This window comes from Barbus barbus (genome assembly GCF_936440315.1).
Source record: "Barbus barbus genome assembly, chromosome: 20".
Classification (NCBI taxonomy): Eukaryota; Metazoa; Chordata; class Actinopteri; order Cypriniformes; family Cyprinidae; genus Barbus; species Barbus barbus.
Genome location: NC_136748.1, coordinates 23,841,384 through 23,863,385, shown reverse-complemented (window position 1 = coordinate 23,863,385; position 22,002 = coordinate 23,841,384). Strand labels below are relative to the sequence as shown.

At 36.7% G+C, this 22,002-nt stretch overlaps 2 protein-coding genes across 4 annotated transcripts; both read right to left on the bottom strand.

The window, feature by feature from the left end:
* Positions 1 to 816: 816 nt before the first annotated feature.
* Positions 817 to 12,566, bottom strand: LOC306886525 (homeobox-containing protein 1-like). 3 transcript variants are annotated; one of them, XM_079443700.1, is made up of 9 exons: positions 12,320 to 12,536; positions 8,345 to 8,890; positions 6,884 to 6,969; positions 6,497 to 6,607; positions 5,109 to 5,265; positions 4,451 to 4,533; positions 4,249 to 4,344; positions 3,881 to 3,996; positions 817 to 3,215 (listed from the first exon to the last, which is right to left on the bottom strand). In XM_079443700.1, exons 2-9 carry the CDS (start codon positions 8,887 to 8,889, stop codon positions 3,072 to 3,074), a joined length of 1,338 nt encoding a protein of 445 aa, XP_079299826.1. In that variant the 5' UTR covers position 8,890; positions 12,320 to 12,536; the 3' UTR covers positions 817 to 3,071. The 3 variants fall into 3 exon arrangements, with proteins under 3 accessions (XP_079299826.1, XP_079299825.1, XP_079299827.1); XM_079443699.1 differs by having other exon boundaries at positions 1,263 to 3,215; positions 3,881 to 3,999; positions 12,320 to 12,531; XM_079443701.1 differs by having other exon boundaries at positions 2,449 to 3,287; positions 12,320 to 12,566.
* A 3,350-nt stretch (positions 12,567 to 15,916) lies between these two features.
* Positions 15,917 to 18,782, bottom strand: kcnk13a (potassium channel, subfamily K, member 13a; the record flags this gene model as incomplete). Its single annotated transcript, XM_079443711.1, has 2 exons — positions 15,917 to 16,818; positions 18,452 to 18,782. The coding sequence occupies 2 exons, from the start codon at positions 18,780 to 18,782 to the stop codon at positions 15,917 to 15,919; spliced, it is 1,233 nt and encodes a 410-aa protein (XP_079299837.1).
* Positions 18,783 to 22,002: the final 3,220 nt, after the last annotated feature.

Sequence of the window (22,002 nt, the reverse complement as noted above, 5' to 3'; positions counted from 1 at the left end):
CATAACCCTCCCCCTTAAAGTGACATTCTATGATTATTCAACAAAAAACAAACAAGCAATGGGATATTTATTAGAGTGGTTAAATCCACTTTAATTTGGGAAATAACGGTAATTGAGCCCTATGGAAGGGACTTTAGCTATCATTACTTTCCAGAGAAACCCCATATTTGGACACGTGGGCAAACACCAACAGGTTTGTTTGTACTGGAACGTCGTCACCCTGATTGTCAAGTGTTTCCCCGTTCGCTGAGACGAAGAAATCCCCAATGCTACAACATTTTCCAGCCGCGTGCTGCTGAAACGTTTGCACAGTTATTGGCTGAGTAGAACACTTTGAGGTTATATACGTTCAAATAAACGGCTGTTGTCTGATTGCTTTTAGAGAGGCCTGCAGAAGAGCCCGACTGAATTTCTAGTCTGCTAATGCTGAAATATAATGGCACAATCTTCACGAGTAGGCTTCAGTTTCCAGACAGCCTTCGACGCCTCCCTGCAGAGATGCACAGTTGTGTAGCGGCAGGAACATAAATAAGCTGCCGCTAGTAATTAAAAGTGCAATACGTAATTGCTGAAGCCAGCAGGCCGGTTATGGTACTGCAAAAACAGTCCTTTTACGCTGACAACCAGGGTCCACAATTAACGTTTTGCCAATTTTACAACTACAAGTATTTCATACTGGTCATAAAACTGTATTTTGCTTTACTTAATCTATTCTTGTCACAATGACAACTAAATTTTGATGTTTTCCTGCCCATTAGCAACAAAACGTGTGAATTGATTAGCAATGGGGCAGAATGACGCTCTTTTTTTTTTTTTGCAGAAAATTTACTCACTCTCAGGCCATCTAAGATGTAGATGTGTTTGTGTCTTCATTGGAACAGATTTGGAGAAATTGCATCACAGTTAAAAATATCTTGATAGATTTGTTTCTTACAAACATGCAGCTTTTTCGCTTCACAAGACATTAATTGATAATTGATGGACCGGATTTGTGTGGATTATATTGATGTTTTTATTAGCTGTTTGGACTCTCATTCTGACGGCACCCATTCACTGCAGAGGATCTATTGATGAGCAAGTGACGTAATGCTAAATTTGCCCAAATCTGTTCCGATGAAGAAACAAACTCATCTACCTATTGGATGGCCTAAAGGCGAGTACATTTTCAGCAAATTTCTTAAAATTCCATGCAATATGTTTAGTTATGAGTTACAATTAATCATTCAATAAAACCAATTATTCAATTTAAGTTTCCATTTTTTGCTGCTTTTAGTTTAGATATTTTAGAGGTGATGCTTTAATTAACATGCTACACATTAGCTATAATATATTTTGCATGGTGAAACTCATCCAGGAGTTGTGTCTTTAAATTCACCTTGTTTAATCACATCACTACAGCTATACACATTCAGAAATACATCTTTGGCTGTTGCACTGTATATCGCATGGGGGGGGGACATTACCGGTAGAAATTTGTCAGTGGGTAGAGATTTTCGACTATCGCCTGTATTGCAGTTATACGCTCACGTGATGTTGCTGTGCACGCATCGTTTGCATGCATTTTTAAGTATTGCGGTTTAAAAACAAGTGATGTTAAGCTGTTGAAATGCAATCAGCAGCAAAAGACCACTCGTTTGGCTATATGTAATATAGCCAAATACAGTCATTTAGGTCTTAAGTGAAAGCAAACAGCTGAGAAAGAAAACACACGTGTAACAGTATACTGAATCCGGGCAGCTCTTAAAGTGACAGCAGTCTAATATTCCTGCTGTCTGTCATTCATTCATATTATCAAACAACAAAATAGAGAAAATCTCTCACTGCTTTTGACTTTTGTAACTTTAATAAGAAGAAATATTTAAATTTACACAGTGAAGAATATGCAGTGTTTTTATAAATTTTGGTTACTTGTAACATTTCTTATTTATTTGTTCCGCTGTAGTAGTTTTTTTTGTCCTATTGCTTATAATTAGTTTCTTATACTTATTATATCGCTGACTGTTTACTTGTCTTCAATGAGCTCGAGGTTTTTTTTTTTTCTCGGCTAGTGTTAGTTTTTTGTGATATTGATACTGGTGACAAGAATTTTCAATGGTATCAAAACATTTGATATCATAAAGACAAAAATAACAATATTGCGATATATATTGTTACCGAGAAATAAAATGATTGATTTTGGTCATATCGCCCACCCCTAGTATGGCAATGTTTTTTTAGTGTCATTTTTAAGACAAGATATGAAGTTAAAATAACTTTTAAAATAATGTTATTTAAACATAACATTTCAAAACGTTTCTAAAACCATGCCTTAAGAGCTGTTTTTGAATGCAAAAACCCATGTAGACGCCCAAAAAGAAAGTGTAGAAGACTTCCTTAAGACAATTTCGAATCACCAAACTATTTTGCACTTCTCAGTAAGACTTAGTCAGTATTTTTTTTTTTTTTTTTGATTTGCTAGTCTGTTAATGCTTGCCAGAGCAGGCTTGGCAAAGTTGCAGGTACACATTTGGTGATAGGCGAGTGTTAACTTTAGACCCTGGTGACAACTGTACAAGTTTAAACGCAATTTCAGCAATGCTGGACTGCACGTACATAAAGAAATAAGTTAAGAAGTGAGAGAGAATATGCTTCCCAACACACTTTCCCTGGAGAGACTGAGGCAGTGGACATTTAGTATGATACTGACCTCTTATATCCTGCAAAGAAGACTTCCTGAAAGAAGGAAAACAGAGGCGAAATTCACTATCCAAGTGTGAGATGGCAGGGTGATATGTCGCATGAAGTTTTTAGCGAACGTGTTTCATCAACAGTTCAATCGCAGCACCTCCACAACCCGCTGCATGTAGGAGAACGGTTTGAATGAAAAGACTATTGAGGCGTCACATGTAGGAGGGAGGAGGAAGGGGGGAATGTTGGGTTAACAGTCTTTATAACCTCCGCATTCACTTTGGTCATCAACGACCTGGCCATATTCCTCATAACAGTTCACGCACAAACTGTTTGGCTTTGTTTTCGTAACCCCACATTTCTCCTTCGGCTTCCCTCCACGCTCCACGATGAAGGGAGGATTCTCACTCATCGTCCAGCACCTCTGTCTTGATGTCACTGGTGGCTCCACCCTGCCTCGCCAGTGCCAGGATGCTGTGATTTACAGCGGCCATCTCCACTGCCAAAGCTATGGGGTCCTGGTGTTCGTTTGGGCCGGTGTTGTCATCCTATAAGGAAGTAGAGAACCAGAGATTGGTCTGAAGCCCTCTGCTTTTGCCTCTGCAAACCTGTTTGAATGACTGTGTCATTAAAAGACAAAAGAGCATGAAATGGTACCAATATACAGTACCATGAGTTGTATGAACTATTTCAGAATGTTTATATATTGGATTTATATTGGCTGGCATTGGATATTTAATTGTGCATTTTCATTTTCCGCATTTTCAAATTTAGACTGACCTCTGCTGTCATTCCTAAATTCATAAAATTATTTTAAATTATTTATTTACAAAATAGCATTTAATTTCAATATCAACCATATAGTGATTATCAGTCATAACATGACAATAATTATTAGCTAATCAGTATTAGCCAGAATTTGTAATTAATCTAGGATAAAATATGAACAAATATTTATGATATAAATATAAATTGATATACTAAATAAAATAAAAAATGCATGAGAGTAATTATCTAATTGGTATTGGCCAATTAAAAAAAAACAAAAATGTAACAAATAAAATATTATTATATATAATGTAAAATTATTCTAAAAAAAATAAATAAGTTAAATTCTAAAAAAAAATCCTTATTTTTTTTTATTAAAATATAGGCCATCCTAGCAAAAATACCAATGGTTCATTTATTTAAAAAAATAAATAAAATTACTTACCATTCCCAAAACTTGGTCAGCAGCTACAGGCTCACCGTAGTCATTTCCATCGATCTCATCGCTGTTAGAATGACCTCCTGGGCTTTGGACATCAATCCCATGACTCTCCAGGATTGCTGCTTCTTAGAAAAAAACAGACCTTGCCATAACATATCTGAGCCCATTAGGATGTACCCAACATGATGGAACCGAGTTTTCTGAAAGGCATTTTTCTGTAAATTCAATATTTCTGATGAATGCACATTTTGAATGAGACAGCTGCAGCATGGCGATAACAACGCAATGGAAATAATTACATTGTCCATATTCAAAATGCATTGTTGCGTGTAATTCGAGCTTTGTCTGTCCCCAGAGGGCTTCAACATTACCTATGTTGGCTCTTCTCTTAATTTCCTTCCGTCTATTGGCAAACCAGTTGTAAACTTTCAGAGACGTGACCCTCTCAAGATCTGAAAGCTTCTTCCCTTAATCAAATCACAGCAGAGCTCATCAATAACGTCCTGGGCCACGATAACAGGCATTTACACATGCATTTATCTTCTTTATGGAGCTTGTGTTTAAACATCCTACCTGGTTTCTGAATAACTGCATTGCAGGCGTTGGCAATTTCCTCTCGTTTGGCTTCATCGGGGTACTGGTTGTCATTGAAATAACTTGTGCGGAAACATAAGATAAACAAAGTAAGGCAGATAACCTTTCTATAACACATTTCATAGCTTTAAATAGATGCTTGCATTATGTCTTTGTTCAATCCAGACTGTTTTACAGGTGTCACAATACCATTTTAGTAGTCAATATCAGTCAAATTTTCACCATTCTTGATAAGAGTTAAGATACCACAGCAAACTATATGTACAGCATCATTTAAATAATTAATATAAACACTAACATACTGAATTAAACAATGGCACACATTCTTATATATCTGTCAATTAAGATGACATTTTTTTCAACTATTCAAATAAACAGAAATCAGTAAATGAACACTTTACACTGAGGTTCATTAACCAGTAATGAACAGAACTTTTACAGAATTAAATTATATAGGTTCATGTACATTTCTGCATACTAAACTGATACATTTTTTAAATTTCAACATTAACTAATGTATTATGAACAAACATGAATAAACAATAGTGTGTTTATCAATGAAAAGGTCATCCATTATCCTGGATCGACCCACAATGTCCTGTCCTGACCATTCACACAATTTGCTGCATCCTCTCACCTCTCCATCACCGCCAGACACTCTTTCCTCCAGGTGAAGCGGCTGCCGCGCCGCAGACGGAAGCTGCCCTGGGTGCTGCTAATGGGAGGAGGGGTCTGACGCCACTCCACGATGTCCTCCAGGGCCATCGGGGTGGGCCGCATCGCTAGTGTTGCACCTGGGACACAAACATGACCCGTCATCTCAGATGAAGTGTCATAAGGAAAACAGTCTGTGTGCTTCTGAGGAGACCGAAGCCTTTTCACGGTGTCTGGAAGCACATGATAATGAGAAAACTGGCGCTATGGGATTTGGGTCATGACCTTCTAATCTATTCACTGAATGGCTGATATCTTTCCTCAGATCAGCCTGGAAGAAACTGAAGGAGCACAAGAGGTTTTCTAAAACTAAAGACTTGGAGAACAGTTTATTCTTTTATGTCAGTGCCATTTAATGCTGTATACATGCATATATTAAAGGTATAGTTCACCCAAAAATGAAAAAGTTGTTCCAAACCTGTATGAACTCCTTTCTTCTATTAAACACAAAAGAAGATATTTTGAAGAATGTAGGTAACTTTTGACTTCCATAGTATTTTTTTTTCCCCATACAACCACTGTCACTTTTGAGTAAATGACAGAATTTCCATTTTTGGGTGAACTTTTCTTTTAAGGTTTATATCAAGCACCATTTAATGTCGCAAGAATATTAAACATTCAAACTTCAATATAAAAGCAAATTAAAACAACAGTATCAGTTTCAAAAGACAAAACAATAAAATAAATCATACATATGGCAACTTGCAAATTCAAAAATTTTGAAAGGCCTCACTGCTCGTTTTACCCAATTTTGCAATCACAAAATATAATTTGGTTTATACAGAATTATGATTTCTATGATTTTATTTTTTTAATTGTCATATTGTGTTAAACAATAGTAATATACAAATTATGAAAAAAATACAGTGTATTTTTGCAAAAAAAAATGCAAAGCAGTGCTGTATTGATATTACTCGATATTATTTATTATGTGTTAGGCATTAAGTTTCTACACTATTTTGTGTAAATAAAATCGATAATAATTCACACATCACAACATTATAATGTACAGTATGAAAAATACATATTCATTTTAAAATTTGATAAAGATTCAATTATTTGTGTTTTTTTTTTATTAAGTGAGCATTGCAAAAGATAGTATGAAATGTAAAAACGGGAAATTAGAATGTACACAATCAATAAATTAAGTTAAAACTTGCATTACACAAGTAGGATATGTTCCTGGAACAACATTTTTATCAGCCAAAGGTGTCTCGGGTTTAGAGTTAAACTAAAGTTATTAGATGATAGAAACATGAGAAAGTTGTTGGACGTCCTACACGGGTAAATGACACTGGGGTTGAGTATTACCAGGTGTAGTTTTCTCTAGTTGGTACCAGCGGTAGAAGGCTCTTTTCTTCTGCTCGCTGAGGTCTGAGCCCTGCTGGAGCAGCCAATGAGAGATCCGGCTCTGACTGATACCTGGAGACAACAACACACAGCTCATGAGGGCAAAATCTGACTTGCATATGCCTCTCGAAGGCCTGCCATGACAAATCCCACAACTGTAATACAAAACAGCCATTCAGCTGACATTTCTGTACAGCATTATGCTAGAAGTACCAAAATATTAAGGTGTGCTTTAACTGCTCTCTTTTTTATTATACAAAATAACAAGAGAAATATATCACAGTCACAGGATAAATCACAATATATTTGTTATTCATTTTAGAAAACAAAAAGCCAGAGCAAACTAACCTGTAACTTGGGCAACTACTGCCTGTGATATTCGCCGGTTCCCCAAGAACGCTTTAATCTCTTCTTTAATTATAGCACTGTCCATTCTACAACAGCAGAGAGAGACAACAAATGAAAAACACCAACACTATTTCTGGTAACATTTTTAAAGAACTATTTAATACAACAAAAATGTCCCTAATGCTTGTCTTTAACTATATGTTGTCATATCAACAAGCAGTCAGTATTAATAACACTAATTTAAGCAAATACACAGTTTATTTCAGTTCAGATATGATCAAAGTTAATGAGTGACTCGGATTCAGTGTTAAGGACTGACATGAATGATTTGTGACTCATTTTGAGTGATTCATAAGAGTCAACTGATCATGAATTGGACTCCACTGGGGTTTTTTGATGTTTTTTTACTATTTAGTATTATGATGCAGCAACCAAACACAAAGGATATTTCAGTTCAGATATGACCAAGTCAGGTCCAGTTTTAATGATTGATACATTTTTGGCTGATGAGTTCATTTGTGACTTCTTTTGAATGATTCATGGAAAATATTTGTTCATAAGAGACAACGTTTTTTGTTGTTGTTTTTGCACAGTATTATTCAAATACACAGTTTATTTAAGTTCATATATGAATGAAAGCTAACAAGGCGTTTTAGGGTGACGAGTTCAAAAGACAATTGTTCATCGTGAACAATTTTTTCGTTTTTCTGTATTTAGGGCCCAAGCACCGCGGTGCAAGGACCCTATTGGAATTGCTGTTTCTTCTTCTTCTCTCAAAACGCATTTTTGAGGGCCTAAACATGCTCAAAACTCATGAAACTTTGCACACGCGTCAAAACTAGCGAAAATTTACATCTGATATTGGTTTCAGAAGCGGGTGTGGCAAAATGGCTCAATAGTGCCACCTATAAAATTTCAATGAAGTGCCTCTCGAGCTGTGTTTCAAATACATGTACGAAATTCGGTAGACACATATAACACACCAATACCAACAAAAAAGTCCCCCCTCCCGCGGTACGAAGTCCGAAACCCAACAGGAAATCTGTTATTTTGAATTTTCTCTGCAAGTTTTTTGCCGTTTTTGTCATTTCCAGGCATTGTATTTAAACAAATTACTCCTGGAGGTTTAAACAGATCAACACCAAATTTAGTCATTGCAATCTAAAGCCCTTTTGTTAAATTGAAAAGATCTTGAGTTTGTCAGGTGGCCTGTTAAGTTGTTATAATTCAGGCATACAATGTCTGATCTGCCCCAAACTTCACATGTTTGATAAGAGTCCTGTCCTGAACACATGCCCATGGCCATATTCACTAATAGTCACAGCACCACAGCCAAGCGGTGAGCCCGGGTGCAAGAGCCCTTTCAATGCCGCTTGCAGCCTTAATTGTTTTTGTCTTGTAACCATCCAGATTTTTTTTAATAAAATATGAACCATCCCATCCCGAGAGTTTCCCACTTACCTCATGAGCTCCTCGACTTTGTCATCGATGTCCACTTCCTCATCTGGGTGCTCGTACGCAAAGGCCCGCGAGGAGGTGTTGCTAACAGCAAAGCGGGGCGGAGAGAGCTTTCCGTTGGGCATAGCGGCGAGGCCGTCACGTCTATTTTGGACCACGGGTGCTACTACCGGCACGGGGGTGGGGACCGTCGGGGGCGGGGAGGTGTCATAGCTGTTGCTAGGGGAGGGAGAGAGGCCATTGCCACGGTATCCCGTCTGCGTGGCCGTAGAGGTCATCGAAGAAGAGGCTGTGAGGTTGTTAGAGGAGGTAGTGCAGGAGTTGGAAGAGGTGGTGGCGTTGCTGCCGTTGCCGTTATTGACGCTGGCCGCCCCAATTCCGCCGTGGGCATGCCGGTGGCCGAATTTCTCCACGTGCTCGCGGTCCAGCCGGTCGAGGGTGTCCAGGGCGTGCAAGATCTCTTGCTTTGTCATGCCGCTCCGACGTAGCCGCTGCAGCAAGTCGATCTGCTCAATGGTAAAACGAGGCTCATCTGTATAATGGGACATTCTGCCAAGAAAAAGAGAGAGAGCTGCTGCATTAGAGAATTGATGTTGGAGGAAATGCTGATAAAACATGACACATGGCTGCATAATGTCTAAAAGGCAAAACAACACAGCCTAGACTAAGAAAACAATGTTTTTGTCTAAGAAATGCAGTGGAGGAGGTGTAGCAGGAGCCGCATACGCATGAGCCCTAACTAAAGCATTATTTTTCCAAGAAAATGTCAAAGTCACCGCACCTTTATCGACCAATCATTGCAACAGAAGTGCGGAGCCTGTCTGAGGTCAAGGCAAAGACACTGCATGCATTACCACAGAATTTTTAATAGACTTTAAACAGCAGAAAGCTGGGACACGTGAGGAGGGGGAAGGAGGTTAACTTTAGGGAAAACTGCCAAGAAAAATTCCATCGGAGGCGGCCAACCTACTTTCAGTGAAGAAGCTAAGGATGAATCACTCCGTACGGGCGTTTGTCTGAGAATAGTTCTCTCAATGCCAGGCTGTTGCCCACACACGCGCGCTTCTGCCGAATTGTTGACCCGTAACACACCGTATTTCAATTCATTTCGAGTTTTAAAAGGAAGCTACAACTTATGCTGCAAATGCAAAACTCGTGCCAGCGCAATATGCATTCCATATGCCACAGTGTAATGCAATCAAGGAAACGAGAAAACGGTGAGGCTCCTTTTAACAAAATGAAGATTTCAACTTCCCTGCGACATGTTCTTCAAGAATAAATTCTGCTGATGAGCGAATACGACTGTCTCCTGGTGTCTGCGCTGCGTAAAATGCATAAAAAAAGATTTCTGTTCACCCAAGCACCCTTAAAAAGCTTCAAAAGGTTTAATTATCCAGAGGCATCAGATACTGCATATCAGCAAAAACAACAATAAATCTGGGAGCGTTCTTAAGGATTTGTTCAGTATTCCATTTTTTGCATCTCCCAAAAAACAATACCTTGTAACAAGCCTTTAGCAGTAGAAACCGAACAATACACGTCATTAAATAAAAATCCCCTATTGTCCCACCGATGCGTGCACCACATATACATTTTCAGTCTTTCTGACATAAGAATAAAGAACATTCCAAATGTAAAGGAGTCACCTCAAACATCAATATGCTAGCCGATAAACCACAGTGACACAAGAATTCAGGATCGCCCATATGTAGACGTGTTAAACCACAGGCACGCACAACCACTTCTACTCACTTGATGATGACAAACCAACTCAGTTAACTGGCCTGCACACATGAATCTAGCAACACAAATAATTATTTAATAATGCAAAAAGCATCGCAACTTTAAACAATAACGATCATCAAGGGAGATACAATAGTGCTATATCAAACATTAAATGCAAGGCTACTGGTGTGCATACAATTTTAATAACATTTTAATGCTCAGAGGAGTTTTAGAGTTTAGTGTTGCTCATTGTTTCTTTTATTTGCATATACATAGTCTTATCTGATATATGCATGGAAGCATAAAAGCATCTATAGATTATAGTAATGAAACTACAGTACTGAGGCAGCAGCACAAAAACTCATCTGTTTTGCAGCAGCTCCAGATCAAAGTTGATTTTGTCCATATGCCCCTGGTTCTCTTCATCAGCACGGCATCCAAAAAAAGCCCAAATCTCAAAATATTTACTTCTATTCTCCATCATTTTAAACTTTTTTACAGCCCATTTGTTGCATATGTAATTTACGGTGATCTTTAAAATATCAATGTTCCTTTATAGACAGCTGGTAATTATTAGACCTTCATGCCCACTGATCAATGAAAATAGAGACCATCCAGAACCTGTCATCTGAAGTACTTGATGCCCACTGTGCTTCTACAATTAAAGTTATATCTATAAATAAACTGAATGTGATACGCATCTACAGAACATCTACGGTCTCTATAGAAACATAGACAAATCTATGTTATAGATTATATAGATAATAAATCAAATGCGTCCTCAAATTATTTATTTTCCTAACATTTAAAAGGCAATACTTTGCATCTTAAAAGGTCATATCTGTAACAAGCACGACACCGCCTAAATGATGTTCACAAAGATGCAGCAGAACAAAACTTAAAAATAATAAAAAAAATAAACAAACACTTTTAATAATTATATTAAATGAAAATATTATACAAGCTATTTGAGAGAAAGAGAAAAAACTACAAAGATTTAAAGCTCTGTCTGTAATTATAATCCATAAACATAACGCTTTTTTGTCACGAGGGCTTATAAGGAATGCTTATAATGTGCACTGTTAACCCTTATTGTCTGCTTCATATAAGCCTACCTCATATAACAACATTAACTGAATTCTAACACATTGTTTTGTTTTAGAAACTTTACCCGCTTACATTATTTTCATTGTGGAGACAAACTGGCCACTCTGTGAAAATGAAATGATATGGCCCCCAAAAAAGGAAGTCTCATAAGCTTTCTGCACTGGCAAAAAAACATATGAAGTTGATATGAAGAAACTGAGACTGGGAATGAAAGCTAGAATCCAGAAAGATGCTCAGCCAGAGAAATTGCAAACTGTCTTAAGGTACGTGATAAGAACAGGTTGAAGGGACCATAGTGAAACATCCAGACTGACTTTTTTTTAAATTGTTGAATAGATTCAAGAAAGTGCAAAATACTAAACCATAATGCATATTTTAGCTTCATCAGCAGTTTTTGCAGGTTATCAGGTAGGTTAGTCAGTCAAAAATGCATCTAAATTATTTTATTTACAATAAAAAAAAAACATGACTGGATACAAATGCACTTTACATTATAAAAACAATCTGGATTTATCACATTTGTAAATAAATTAAGCAATTTAATTTCATCAGTTTATGACAAAAATAACGTATGTACTGGATTAATCGTATATTGCACACATTTTATTGAAAAACTATTAACATATAGTATTTATAAGAAAAGATGCACAACTTTGAAATAAGGTGGTCTTAATAGGGCCAACATCTCGAAGTAAAAAAATAGCTGCTATTGAAAATAAAAATAATAATAATAATTTGCATGAACTATCAAGCCTACATTCACCGGACGTCACCTTAACCCAATATAAACACACCCTATACCCAAATAACACAGCTCTCAGGATACTGTCAGCACCTAGCTGAAACACATAACATAATAATATATAAATATACAATATAAGCCTACTAATAGTCATAATAATAAATGCAAAGAGATGAGCATCAACACAACTGTTAGTTCATTTGACCAATGTCAACATAGTGTCAGTTGTTGCACAGCTGCTGGCATTTCTTTTCTAAACCCCTGTCCCAGCACAGAGCGAGAGCAGATGTGACTTTACATGCGAAGCAGCGGTCGAACCGAGCATGCACGTGAATGCATGCTTCATGTCTCCAGACAGATTTAACAAAAGACGCCTTTCTTATAATTTGGCATCTCAGACTTACCTGATTGTGCGCGTGCGGGGCCTCCGTGCACCACAGCATTTATTCAACTAAATTGACAGTGTTTCCGTCCCTTTAATTTTCGTCGCCAGACATGAACCACCAAAACAGGACGATGTCTGGCTCTCCCGCTACCTTTCCCTAATTTGATTTCATTTCAAGGCAAAAACTGATTCGCCTTTGTCTGACTGACAGAAGCCATATTGATATTAACAGAAGCGCTGCGGTGGTTTCATGGGAGTTGTAGTTCCTCTCAGCGGGCGGGATAGTCACACTTAATGAGAGTTCGTCGAGCGCCGGACTACAAATCCAGTGGAATATGGTAGTTTCATCCTCGATCATTTTTCACCAAATGCTGCACGGACAAAAATATAATTTCTGACTTTTTATTCGCTGAGGACGTGACGACAGAATGTGGAGTTCACTGTTTGTAGTTCTTTGTCTTTTTTTTTTCTCTGAAATATGAATTTAGTTTATTATTAATATTATTATTAAGGTAATCATACAGATGTATGTTTTCAACGAGATAAAGTATTTTTTTCTTTAGAGTAGCCTAAATATTTACTATTTATTCGACATAGTACTTTTAACGAAAGACTCACATACATTTTATCAGAGATTAATTCTGTGTGGAAAAACTGTCAAAAAACCCTAAAAAATAAAAAGGTATGTTTGATTGTAATGGATTAAATGACATTCTTACAAACACCTGCAAAAGGGGTTCAGATATTTATTACACCCTACCGCCCTCCAGTGGACATTTACCGCAATCACAACAACAGTGTCCACAAAACACCACATTTTGGTAGCATTGCAAAATACTAAGAAAGTTATTGAAATGACATGATTCTCAAACGCTTTCAAAATATCTGTCATTTATTTTCTTGTTTTGTTTGTTTGTTTTGGTAGTAGGCATACTACCAATTTCAATTTTATATAAAAAATGTTGGTTAGAACAATGGTTTGATACTTTTGTTACCCTTACCTTTTTTTGTGTTTTTTACAATTGTTTAGTTTTAGCTGAAATACCTATTTAATGATAACTTACCCGATATTGTTTGAGTTCAATGAACGGTATCTTTGGAAGCTTGTTTGCTGCATAGACTTTATGTATGTGCCTGTGTTTCAAAATCAAATCACAGCCAAATAACTCAAGGCTTCTTGAGTCTATTGTAATTGTGCAAACGGCAAGAAATGTGCATTAGGCATTCAACAATTTTGGATCATTGACTTTGCATTGATCCACGCACTAATTTTGACACCCCAGAATGCACAAAACGAACAAATAATAAGACTAGAATATGCTAGAAAACATCTATTTCCTTTGCTGCTTGGAAACCGGTTGCTTTTGCTGGCTTTCACATCACCTCTGAGATTCCCCTGAAGTGACAGCAGGATCATATCGACACGGGTGTGAAAGCTGGTGAGGGCCATAAGACTGCAGGTGACAGATGTTAATGGAAGGAAAGTCATGACACACATACACAGACATGGCAGGACTCACTCGCTGTTCAGTCAAATAACAGCCTGCATTATGAGATGATTTGCACAACTGTCATTTCATACATCCAATATAGTTATCATTGTCAATCACCAAATAAATATGTGGACATGAAATATCGTTTGAGTTTTAATTAGGCAATTTGAAAATATTCATAGCCTATTATCTTAAAGCTTTTGCTAAGAAGAAATAGTAGCCTACCCTACAAAACAATAAGTCTAGCAGGATAAACGCTGCAATAGTAGTCGCGCCGCATCCAGTGTAGAGAACACCACTGATTATAATGCATTCTAGACTAAAAATATTATGTATAATAATGTAACTTAGATAAATGTTGTTCAGAATGATCATTTTTATCACGCACTCACATTTGCAAGACTTCCCAGCAAAACTGTCAAAGCATATTTTATTATAATTCATCATGCATTACTCCTCTAAACAGTCATTCACCTCAAAATAAAGTAAGCAGGTTTCAAAGTTCAAGATACAAAGTGCTGGAGAAAATGATTTGATGTCCTGCATCATACCCATTTTGGCATTGCACATATTTCATGAACAGTTCAAAAGTTGTTCTGTGCACTGTTGCACATTCATTTCAGTTCATCTGAAATACCTGATAAGCAATTCAAGCAATCAATAGGCTGTAGCAGAGTTATGGATTCTATACAGCTGCTAGACTCTCTGAAGTGTCTGCAGTATAATGTCATGAAACAGATGGCATGTAGGCTGTCTGGCTCTCTTAACTGTCACACCTTATGCCTCATGCCCATATCTACATACCTGCACAGTGAAGAGGATAGTAAGCTACTGGTGAACGAATGTAATTTGCATCATCTTTTCACTTAGATTCTTCAGCTGAACCTAAAAAGAAATGCTCCACTAGAAAGTGTCAGAAGCTGACAGAAGTGAAAGAAAGACGGAGTCCAAAAGTCTGACACCACAATGAAAATCTCAGACCCCATACGTGCATGTGTGCATATTCAGAAGTTCAGGGTCAGAATTTTTTGTTGTTTTAAGTCTCTTGTGCTCACCAAGGGTGCATTTATTTGATACAAAAACAGTAATAATTTGAAATACTTTTACAATTAAAAATAACAGTTTTCTATTCCAGTATATTTTAAAATGCAATTTATTCCTGCGATGGTAAAGTTGTGTATTTATTTATTTTTTAGAAAACATTCTAATATGCTGATATGGTTCTCGAGACATTTACTATCAATGTTACAAATAGATGTGCTGCTTAATATTTTTGTGAAACTCGTGATAAATGTTTTAAGGATTCTTGATGAATTGAAGTTCAAAAGAACAGCATTTATTTGAAATAGAAATATTTGATAAGTTTTACTGTAAATGTAATGCATTCTTGCTGAATGAGTATTATTTTCCAAACCAAAAAAATCTAAACTTTTGAATTGTAGTGTATATATTTAATACTTAAGATTCAGAACTATTTCTAGGTCAAACATGTCATTTGTGACGTTGCTCGTGTGACTCTTTGTATACAGAAGGTCAGATGTTCATAAGATGCTCTTTGGATCATTTGATCCAAAGTTTATGCAGCTCGAGTGCTGCTGCAATTTAAGCCAAAAAAGGGCAAGTACTATTTTTCAATTAATAGTTATGAAATTCAAAAATTCATGTTAATTTTTCAGTTTACATTTCATGCAAATTATGTTCATAATATAAATATAAAATATATGTTCACACTAGTGGTCTCAGACTTTGGACACGCCACTGAAGATGTTCTGTAGATCCCATCTGTTCATTTTTTGCCATACAAAGTGCTAAACCTGATTGCAACATCCTCCAATAAAACAAAACAAAAAAACAAAACCCTGCAGTCATAAGAAAGTTTGAGTCGGAACTCTGTGCAGCAAAGCCTCTCCCAGCACATCAATCTTAGAAACAGACCTGAGCTTAAGTTCTCCATTCTCTTTACCTTCAGAGCAGCAATGATATTTCAACTACAGCATTCAAAACACACAAGAGACTTCATGTACGAGCCATCTGTATTATAAAAGTAATACTAGCTAAACTATGGGCAGTGCAATCTGGCTTTTTATCAAGCCATTGTGTTGTTTTGTTTGTAAAGGTTATATTTATCTGTCCACACTGGTTTCTGCAAGCCTATTATTCATTATGCCCAGGGCTCCGACCCCACCAGAGAATCCATTGTGCCTATTTGTTGACCCGCATGGCCTGGGATGACCGTTGGCAGTCTCAGACAGTTGTTTCTGCATGATCGCCAAGTTGACCTTATTAGCCACCAGGAAATCTCTCATAGAGATCATCTCTCCAGACATCCTGCGTCCATCCGTCTCGCTGTCGTTCACTGCATCTGTGTCTATGGATATGTTGCGAACACGTGTTCGGACATGGGCCGGCATGACTGCGTTTCTACGGGGCCGGAGAGACCTCCCGGGGCAGTGACGGCATGGCATCTCAAGCTTTTTCAGGAGCCAGTTCAGCACCTGCTTGATAACAATAGAGATGACGTTGAACAGCGAGTAAATACAGCAAACGCCCATTAAAATAAAGAAGAAATTGCAGATACGGTAGACGGTTTGGTTTTCGTAACTGGCTCGCTGGCTGCTGACCATATCCCCGAAACCAATGGTGCTGAATGCCACAAAGCAGAAGTAGAGTGAATCCAAGTATCCCCATCCCTCGATTGAGGAATACATGGCCGAAGCACAACAAGAAATTATTATTGCTGCCACGCAAAGGATCAACATCACACAATACACTGAGGGCTTCCATCCTGCAAGGCTGTCTTCACGATTTAGCCTCGCATCGCTCGAGTCTTGTCTGCTGTTGTGAGGTAAAACTCCTTTGCGTCGCCGTTGGACTTCATGGCAAGATTTCAGAACAAAAGCCAGCACTGTTATTATTCTCTCCAAGAACAGATTGAAAAATAAAATGGTGGCTGCACAGCCAATGAGACCATAAAAGATCAGGAAGATTTTGCCACCGACTGTGGCTGGTGTGGTCATTCCAAACCCTGTGGGAAATATGAGAGGAAGAAATGTTAATTTATACTATATAACGGAATAAACTATATTTGCCGCAGGCTGTTTATTGAGCTCAATAGGCCAAAACTATTTTCTTCTTCAAAGCTGGAGAACAAACTGTTGCTATTGGTGACAGATACTGAAACATCTCTCATCTTTCCCTTGTCACACTGATTGAAATGCAAATAACAAGTGGATTGCACTATTCTTCTCATAGATGTATTTCCCCTGCATATGAAAGCCACCATTGACAGGGACATCATGAAGACAAGCTCATTCTCATCCTCAGCTGAAGACTTTATCACTGGACATTTCGTGAGGTGCTTGATCAAAGAGAGATGCAATGAACTCAAACTAAACATCAGATAATATAAGCTGCAAAGGTCTATGGTTCATCGTTTGGAATACTATCAGTTGTGTGGTTGTCGGTTCCCCTTTGGGAAATTTTCTTGGAACTAGTTAGGAATACAGGCATGAGGAACTGGGAAATTCTGTAAACATCTTTGATTGCACTACCTGCAGCATTCGATGTAGATAAACAGCATCTTTATTAAGTCTAAAACCTCAGTGTCAGTATTTACTATTTGGAATGGTTAGATAAAGAGAAAATGTACAGAAAAGAGAGGGGACATGTATCAGACTGACTTAACTTGTACAACATCCTTTATAAATTTCAGTTCTGTACCAAAAGCTGCAAAATGTCTGGTCAAGCCCAATATATTCACTTCAAAATCTTTACACTATAGAACATGCAGGCAAAGTGACCTGCATCAATACTCAAATCAAATGCTTCTCCAAAATGTACAATGTAACAATTTGCAACACTTTACTTTGTGTTATTGCATGTTTTAAACTAAATATATTAATTTTTAATCATAAAAATCTTGACAAATGTATTTACACAAATAAATAAATACACAACATCATGAACACTAAAATGTAACAACACAAGAAAAGTGTGACTACATGTGGTTTACCTGCATAAGTCAATACATAAATATTTTTTTATTAAAAAGCTGTATCATATATACTGCAGGTCTCACAAGGGCTATATGTCAGAAACTATATGGTTTTGAAACAAAGCCAAATTACATAAATTTATGTTTTCTCTAACTGTTACTTTTTATGTCAAACCTCTCTTTAATTAAATTTTTATTTTTTTGTGGATTCTATCCTAATTATTGCAGTGTTTCGGGTAAACAAGTTAAGATGATAAAACTGACATATATAATACATTCATGAAGGGACAATAAGACCGGACTATTTGAAATGTAAAAAATGTAAACAGTTTATTAATTAAAACAATTGTGGGCTAAAGCAAAGGTTTATATGACCACTTGTATTGTGAGAATATGCCCCACTATTCAATAAGGTGTCTGCAATAAACTGTATCTACATTTTTTTCCAGGCAAGACTTTAGGTTACATATTCACTGAATTGGAACACACACACACACACACACACAAATAAATTAGTATTACCACATTATCATACTATTATTTGTATGTTTGTTGTAAATATGTTATAGGCTAAATACAAATTTTTGAGTGATTTTAGATAGCTTTATAAATATAATATACCTAATACATTTACGAATCTTTTTAGTCCAAATATATTTCTTACCGATGGTGGAAACGACAGTACCGACAAAGTAAAAGGCTCCAGTAAAATCCCAGCGTGGTCTGAGGGTGTCCACCCTTATTCCTGCCATGTTCGCCTCTTCATAATGTCTCAAGAACTTCTCCAGATCACTTTTGTTGAGATTGTACTTTTGGCTGAACAGCTCAAACCTCTGAGCCCACTTTTCCTTCGCCTGCTTCTCCTTGGGATGCTCCAGGGCTGAAAAGACCGCGGCTCCGCACAGGAGGTAGAGGATGATGAGGAGCAGCAACATTATGAACCTCGCATTATCTTCATTCACAGGACCACAGCAGCACGCGCCTCTACATGCCATTATTTGACTACTGCTGGACAGGACTGGTAATAAAGTCTCCACATCTTACATTTAACGGTGGTGGGCATGCAACTGTAAGAAACTTCCTCGTCTTCCATTATTCTTGGGCTGCATGTACACCAAATGCACTGCATATGAGCAATGATGATGAGAGATGCTCATACCATCCTCTGACAATGGGTTTAGTGGCAGCTGAAATCCTGTTAGATGAGATTGTGGGTGGATCTGCTAGTTCAGCTCATCTCATGTGATGCATGTCACTTCGAAAAGCCGTCATACCTTATATTCACTTCAGTCGCTGGTACGTCCATCAGGTGGCTGCACGCACGCTATAACAAAGATCTTACAATACTGATACAAGCGTTGAATTTGTGCATAAGCTAAAAACTACTATAGTAAGCCTTCAGCACCAGTTTGCACAGACTAAACTCGCAAGAACTCTCTGGACACATTCGCGATGCACTTAAGTTCAGTACACAAACCACACAAGAAGCGCACGTTCCCTGCGACTGCACGAAACTCTCGGAGCAGACGCATATGGCAAGCCATTTTAACAATTACACTGTAAAACTAAAGTTTTTCTTTCTTTGTTTGCTGGTGCTTCTTTAGTATTACAACTTATAAGAAGTTCAATAGCGACTAGTCACTATTTCACAGCTATTAGGGAACGTTCTCAGAACTTTGGCTAAAGTTTCTGGCAAAGTTCCCTAAAAGTTATAAATAAATTATATAAGGGGAGTTGAATGCTTGAATCTGACAGGCTGATGAACATTCTAAGGTGCGCAATTATTTTCAGCGAAAGGCAAGGCGAATGTAGTTCCAGGCACCGCATTACATGTCCATATCACTTCGCCAAATGATTTGCGTTATTTCAATGGCCTTTAAACATCTAAAGAACCAAAACCCACAACGAAAAAATGATTTTAAAAAATGACAGATATCCATGTTTTTGCCACAAAAATACGTTTTATTATGTACGGAAAGCACATACTCTCTCTCTCCCTCAAAGACAGTTTGCACACACGTTAACATAAACGTTTCAGACGCGCGCTCCAGCGGCAGGTGCGAGTAAAACGTTTCAGCGCGTGCTGTAGTCTGTATCAATTCATATCAAAGCGCGAAATAAACTACGTGCATGCAATGTTGTGGTGAGTTAAAGCATGAAATTATCAAAAAGGCGATTAAAGCTGCCGTAAAACTGTGCATGCATGTAATATTTTATATATGAGTTACATTAAGAACATGTGTCTGAAATGGTTTTCCAAACTGTCCTGGAGCATCCCAGCGCTGTCTCCCTCATCTAACACACCCGATTCAACTCGTCAGTTCATTAATAGAGACTGAAATGGGTCAGAAAAGCTGATGAGAGTTGCGAGAAAATAGGATGCATGTCAGATCCGCGTCACATTCAACAGCAGCTCTTAAAGAAATAGCAGCCAAATAACCTAATAACCAGCTGCTGTGATGTCTGTTATATAGCTGTATTTATCTGTAATTAGTTTAGAATTTAGTGTTTGATAACTTTACTCAATTTCTGTATATTTCTGCAGAGGAGCACAGGTTAATATGTATAATAAATATGACCTTTATTATAATGGGTTTATGTGAAGATTGTTTTAAGTTCACTTAAATTAGAAGTTATTTTTTAAGTTTAATAAATGTTAAATTTGATAGCTCTTAATTATAATGTAATGTTTAGTGGCTATAGTCAATGGTTAAATATTAGGGGAATTTTTTTTATAGGGAAACCAGTATTACTTGGTATCAGTGATACTGGCCTTCAGTCATAAAAAAGATGCCATTAAACAAATACTAAAAATATGTTGTTTGAACATTAATTTGAAGATCGAATGTGAAATTATTGCAATATAAAAGTATATTTAAAAACTTTAATGTTAGGTGGGATTAATCGCGATTAATTTCAGATTTTTTTGCGATCAATTATTTATTTTTAGTCGATTGACAGCACTAATATATATATATATATATATATATATATATATATACATACATATGTGTGTGTGTGTGTGTGTGTGTGTGTGTGTTTTAGATTAAAAGTAACAAATCAATATACACTGAAATCAGACATTAGCATGTATTCCTGTTATTACTTTTATTAGCCAATACACATGAAGAGTAATGTTTAAAAATGTAATATAAGAAGCTGTTGTGATATAGCAAAGCTGGACTAATAAATATTTGAACCTAAAAGGGATATGTGCCAGAGACAACTGTAATATGCATTTATCAGAACTTAACATAAATGCAGACACTTGTTAGTTTTAAAGAATAAATGTTAAAGCAGCTTTCCATATGATGCCTTCATGTCTTTAAAAGCCTCATCCAAGCAACACAAAACATAAGGCATAGGTGCCTGATTGCCAATGCAACTTCATCAGTGGTTAGACCCAATAAAATGCTCATTTGAAACGAAGACTGATACTTAGCTGATATTTTGATACTTACCTGATATTCAGGACATTACAATTAAAATGCATCATAAGAAATTAGATGTCAGTTTTTCTTTGAGAAAATTTAAACTGCAAAATGTAGCAGTCTATCAGTCTTTATGGTTAAAAAAAACTAACACCAGCACACTTTCCAATAAAAAAAAAATAAAAAATTATATATATATATATATATATATATATATATATATATATATATATATATATATATATATATATATATATATATATATACATATACTCTGAAAAATAATTGCAAAAATGAGTTTAGTAACATAATAGTAACATAGTAGACAATTATTAATAATTGCAGGGATGTAATTGGAATCGTTAACATAGTAGTCACTCATTCGAATGGTAAACACATAATGATCCTAGTGGTTTCAGCCAGACTGCTCTGTTAGGAATTACTCTTATGATCCGAGATCAACACTAAAATACCTTTTTAGAATGGAGGAGACCTCTCTAATATTTATCTGATCTAAGGTCTAAAGCAGTTTCAACAAATGTCTCAGATAGTTTTGCAAGAGATACATGATTCAGATTGAATATTTAATTTTCATTAAAATGTACAATAAAAATTTCACAAGCAACATGCTGTAACTTTTAAGTACAGACGTGCTGGAGAAAAGGTCTAAGTGAACCTTAGAATAATGCACAGAATCAACATTTTGTTCATTAAAGGGGGAAAAAAAGGGGCCACAGGGAATTCCTGTATCAAGGGAGAATTCAATTTTCCAATGTTGCTAGGC

Bases quoted from the DNA above. Each gene is read 5' to 3' on its own strand.
- LOC306886525 (XM_079443699.1), bottom strand. From the start codon at position 8,889: ATGTCCCATTATACAGATGAGCCTCGTTTTACCATTGAGCAGATCGAC. The intron at 4,345-4,450 runs GTAGGATGTTTA...GATTTGATTAAG, and splicing joins TGCAGTTATTCAGAAACCAG to GGAAGAAGCTTTCAGATCTT. The intron at 4,000-4,248 runs GTAATGTTGAAG...TTTTCTAAGAAG, and splicing joins TAAGAGAAGAGCCAACATAG to CAGCAATCCTGGAGAGTCAT.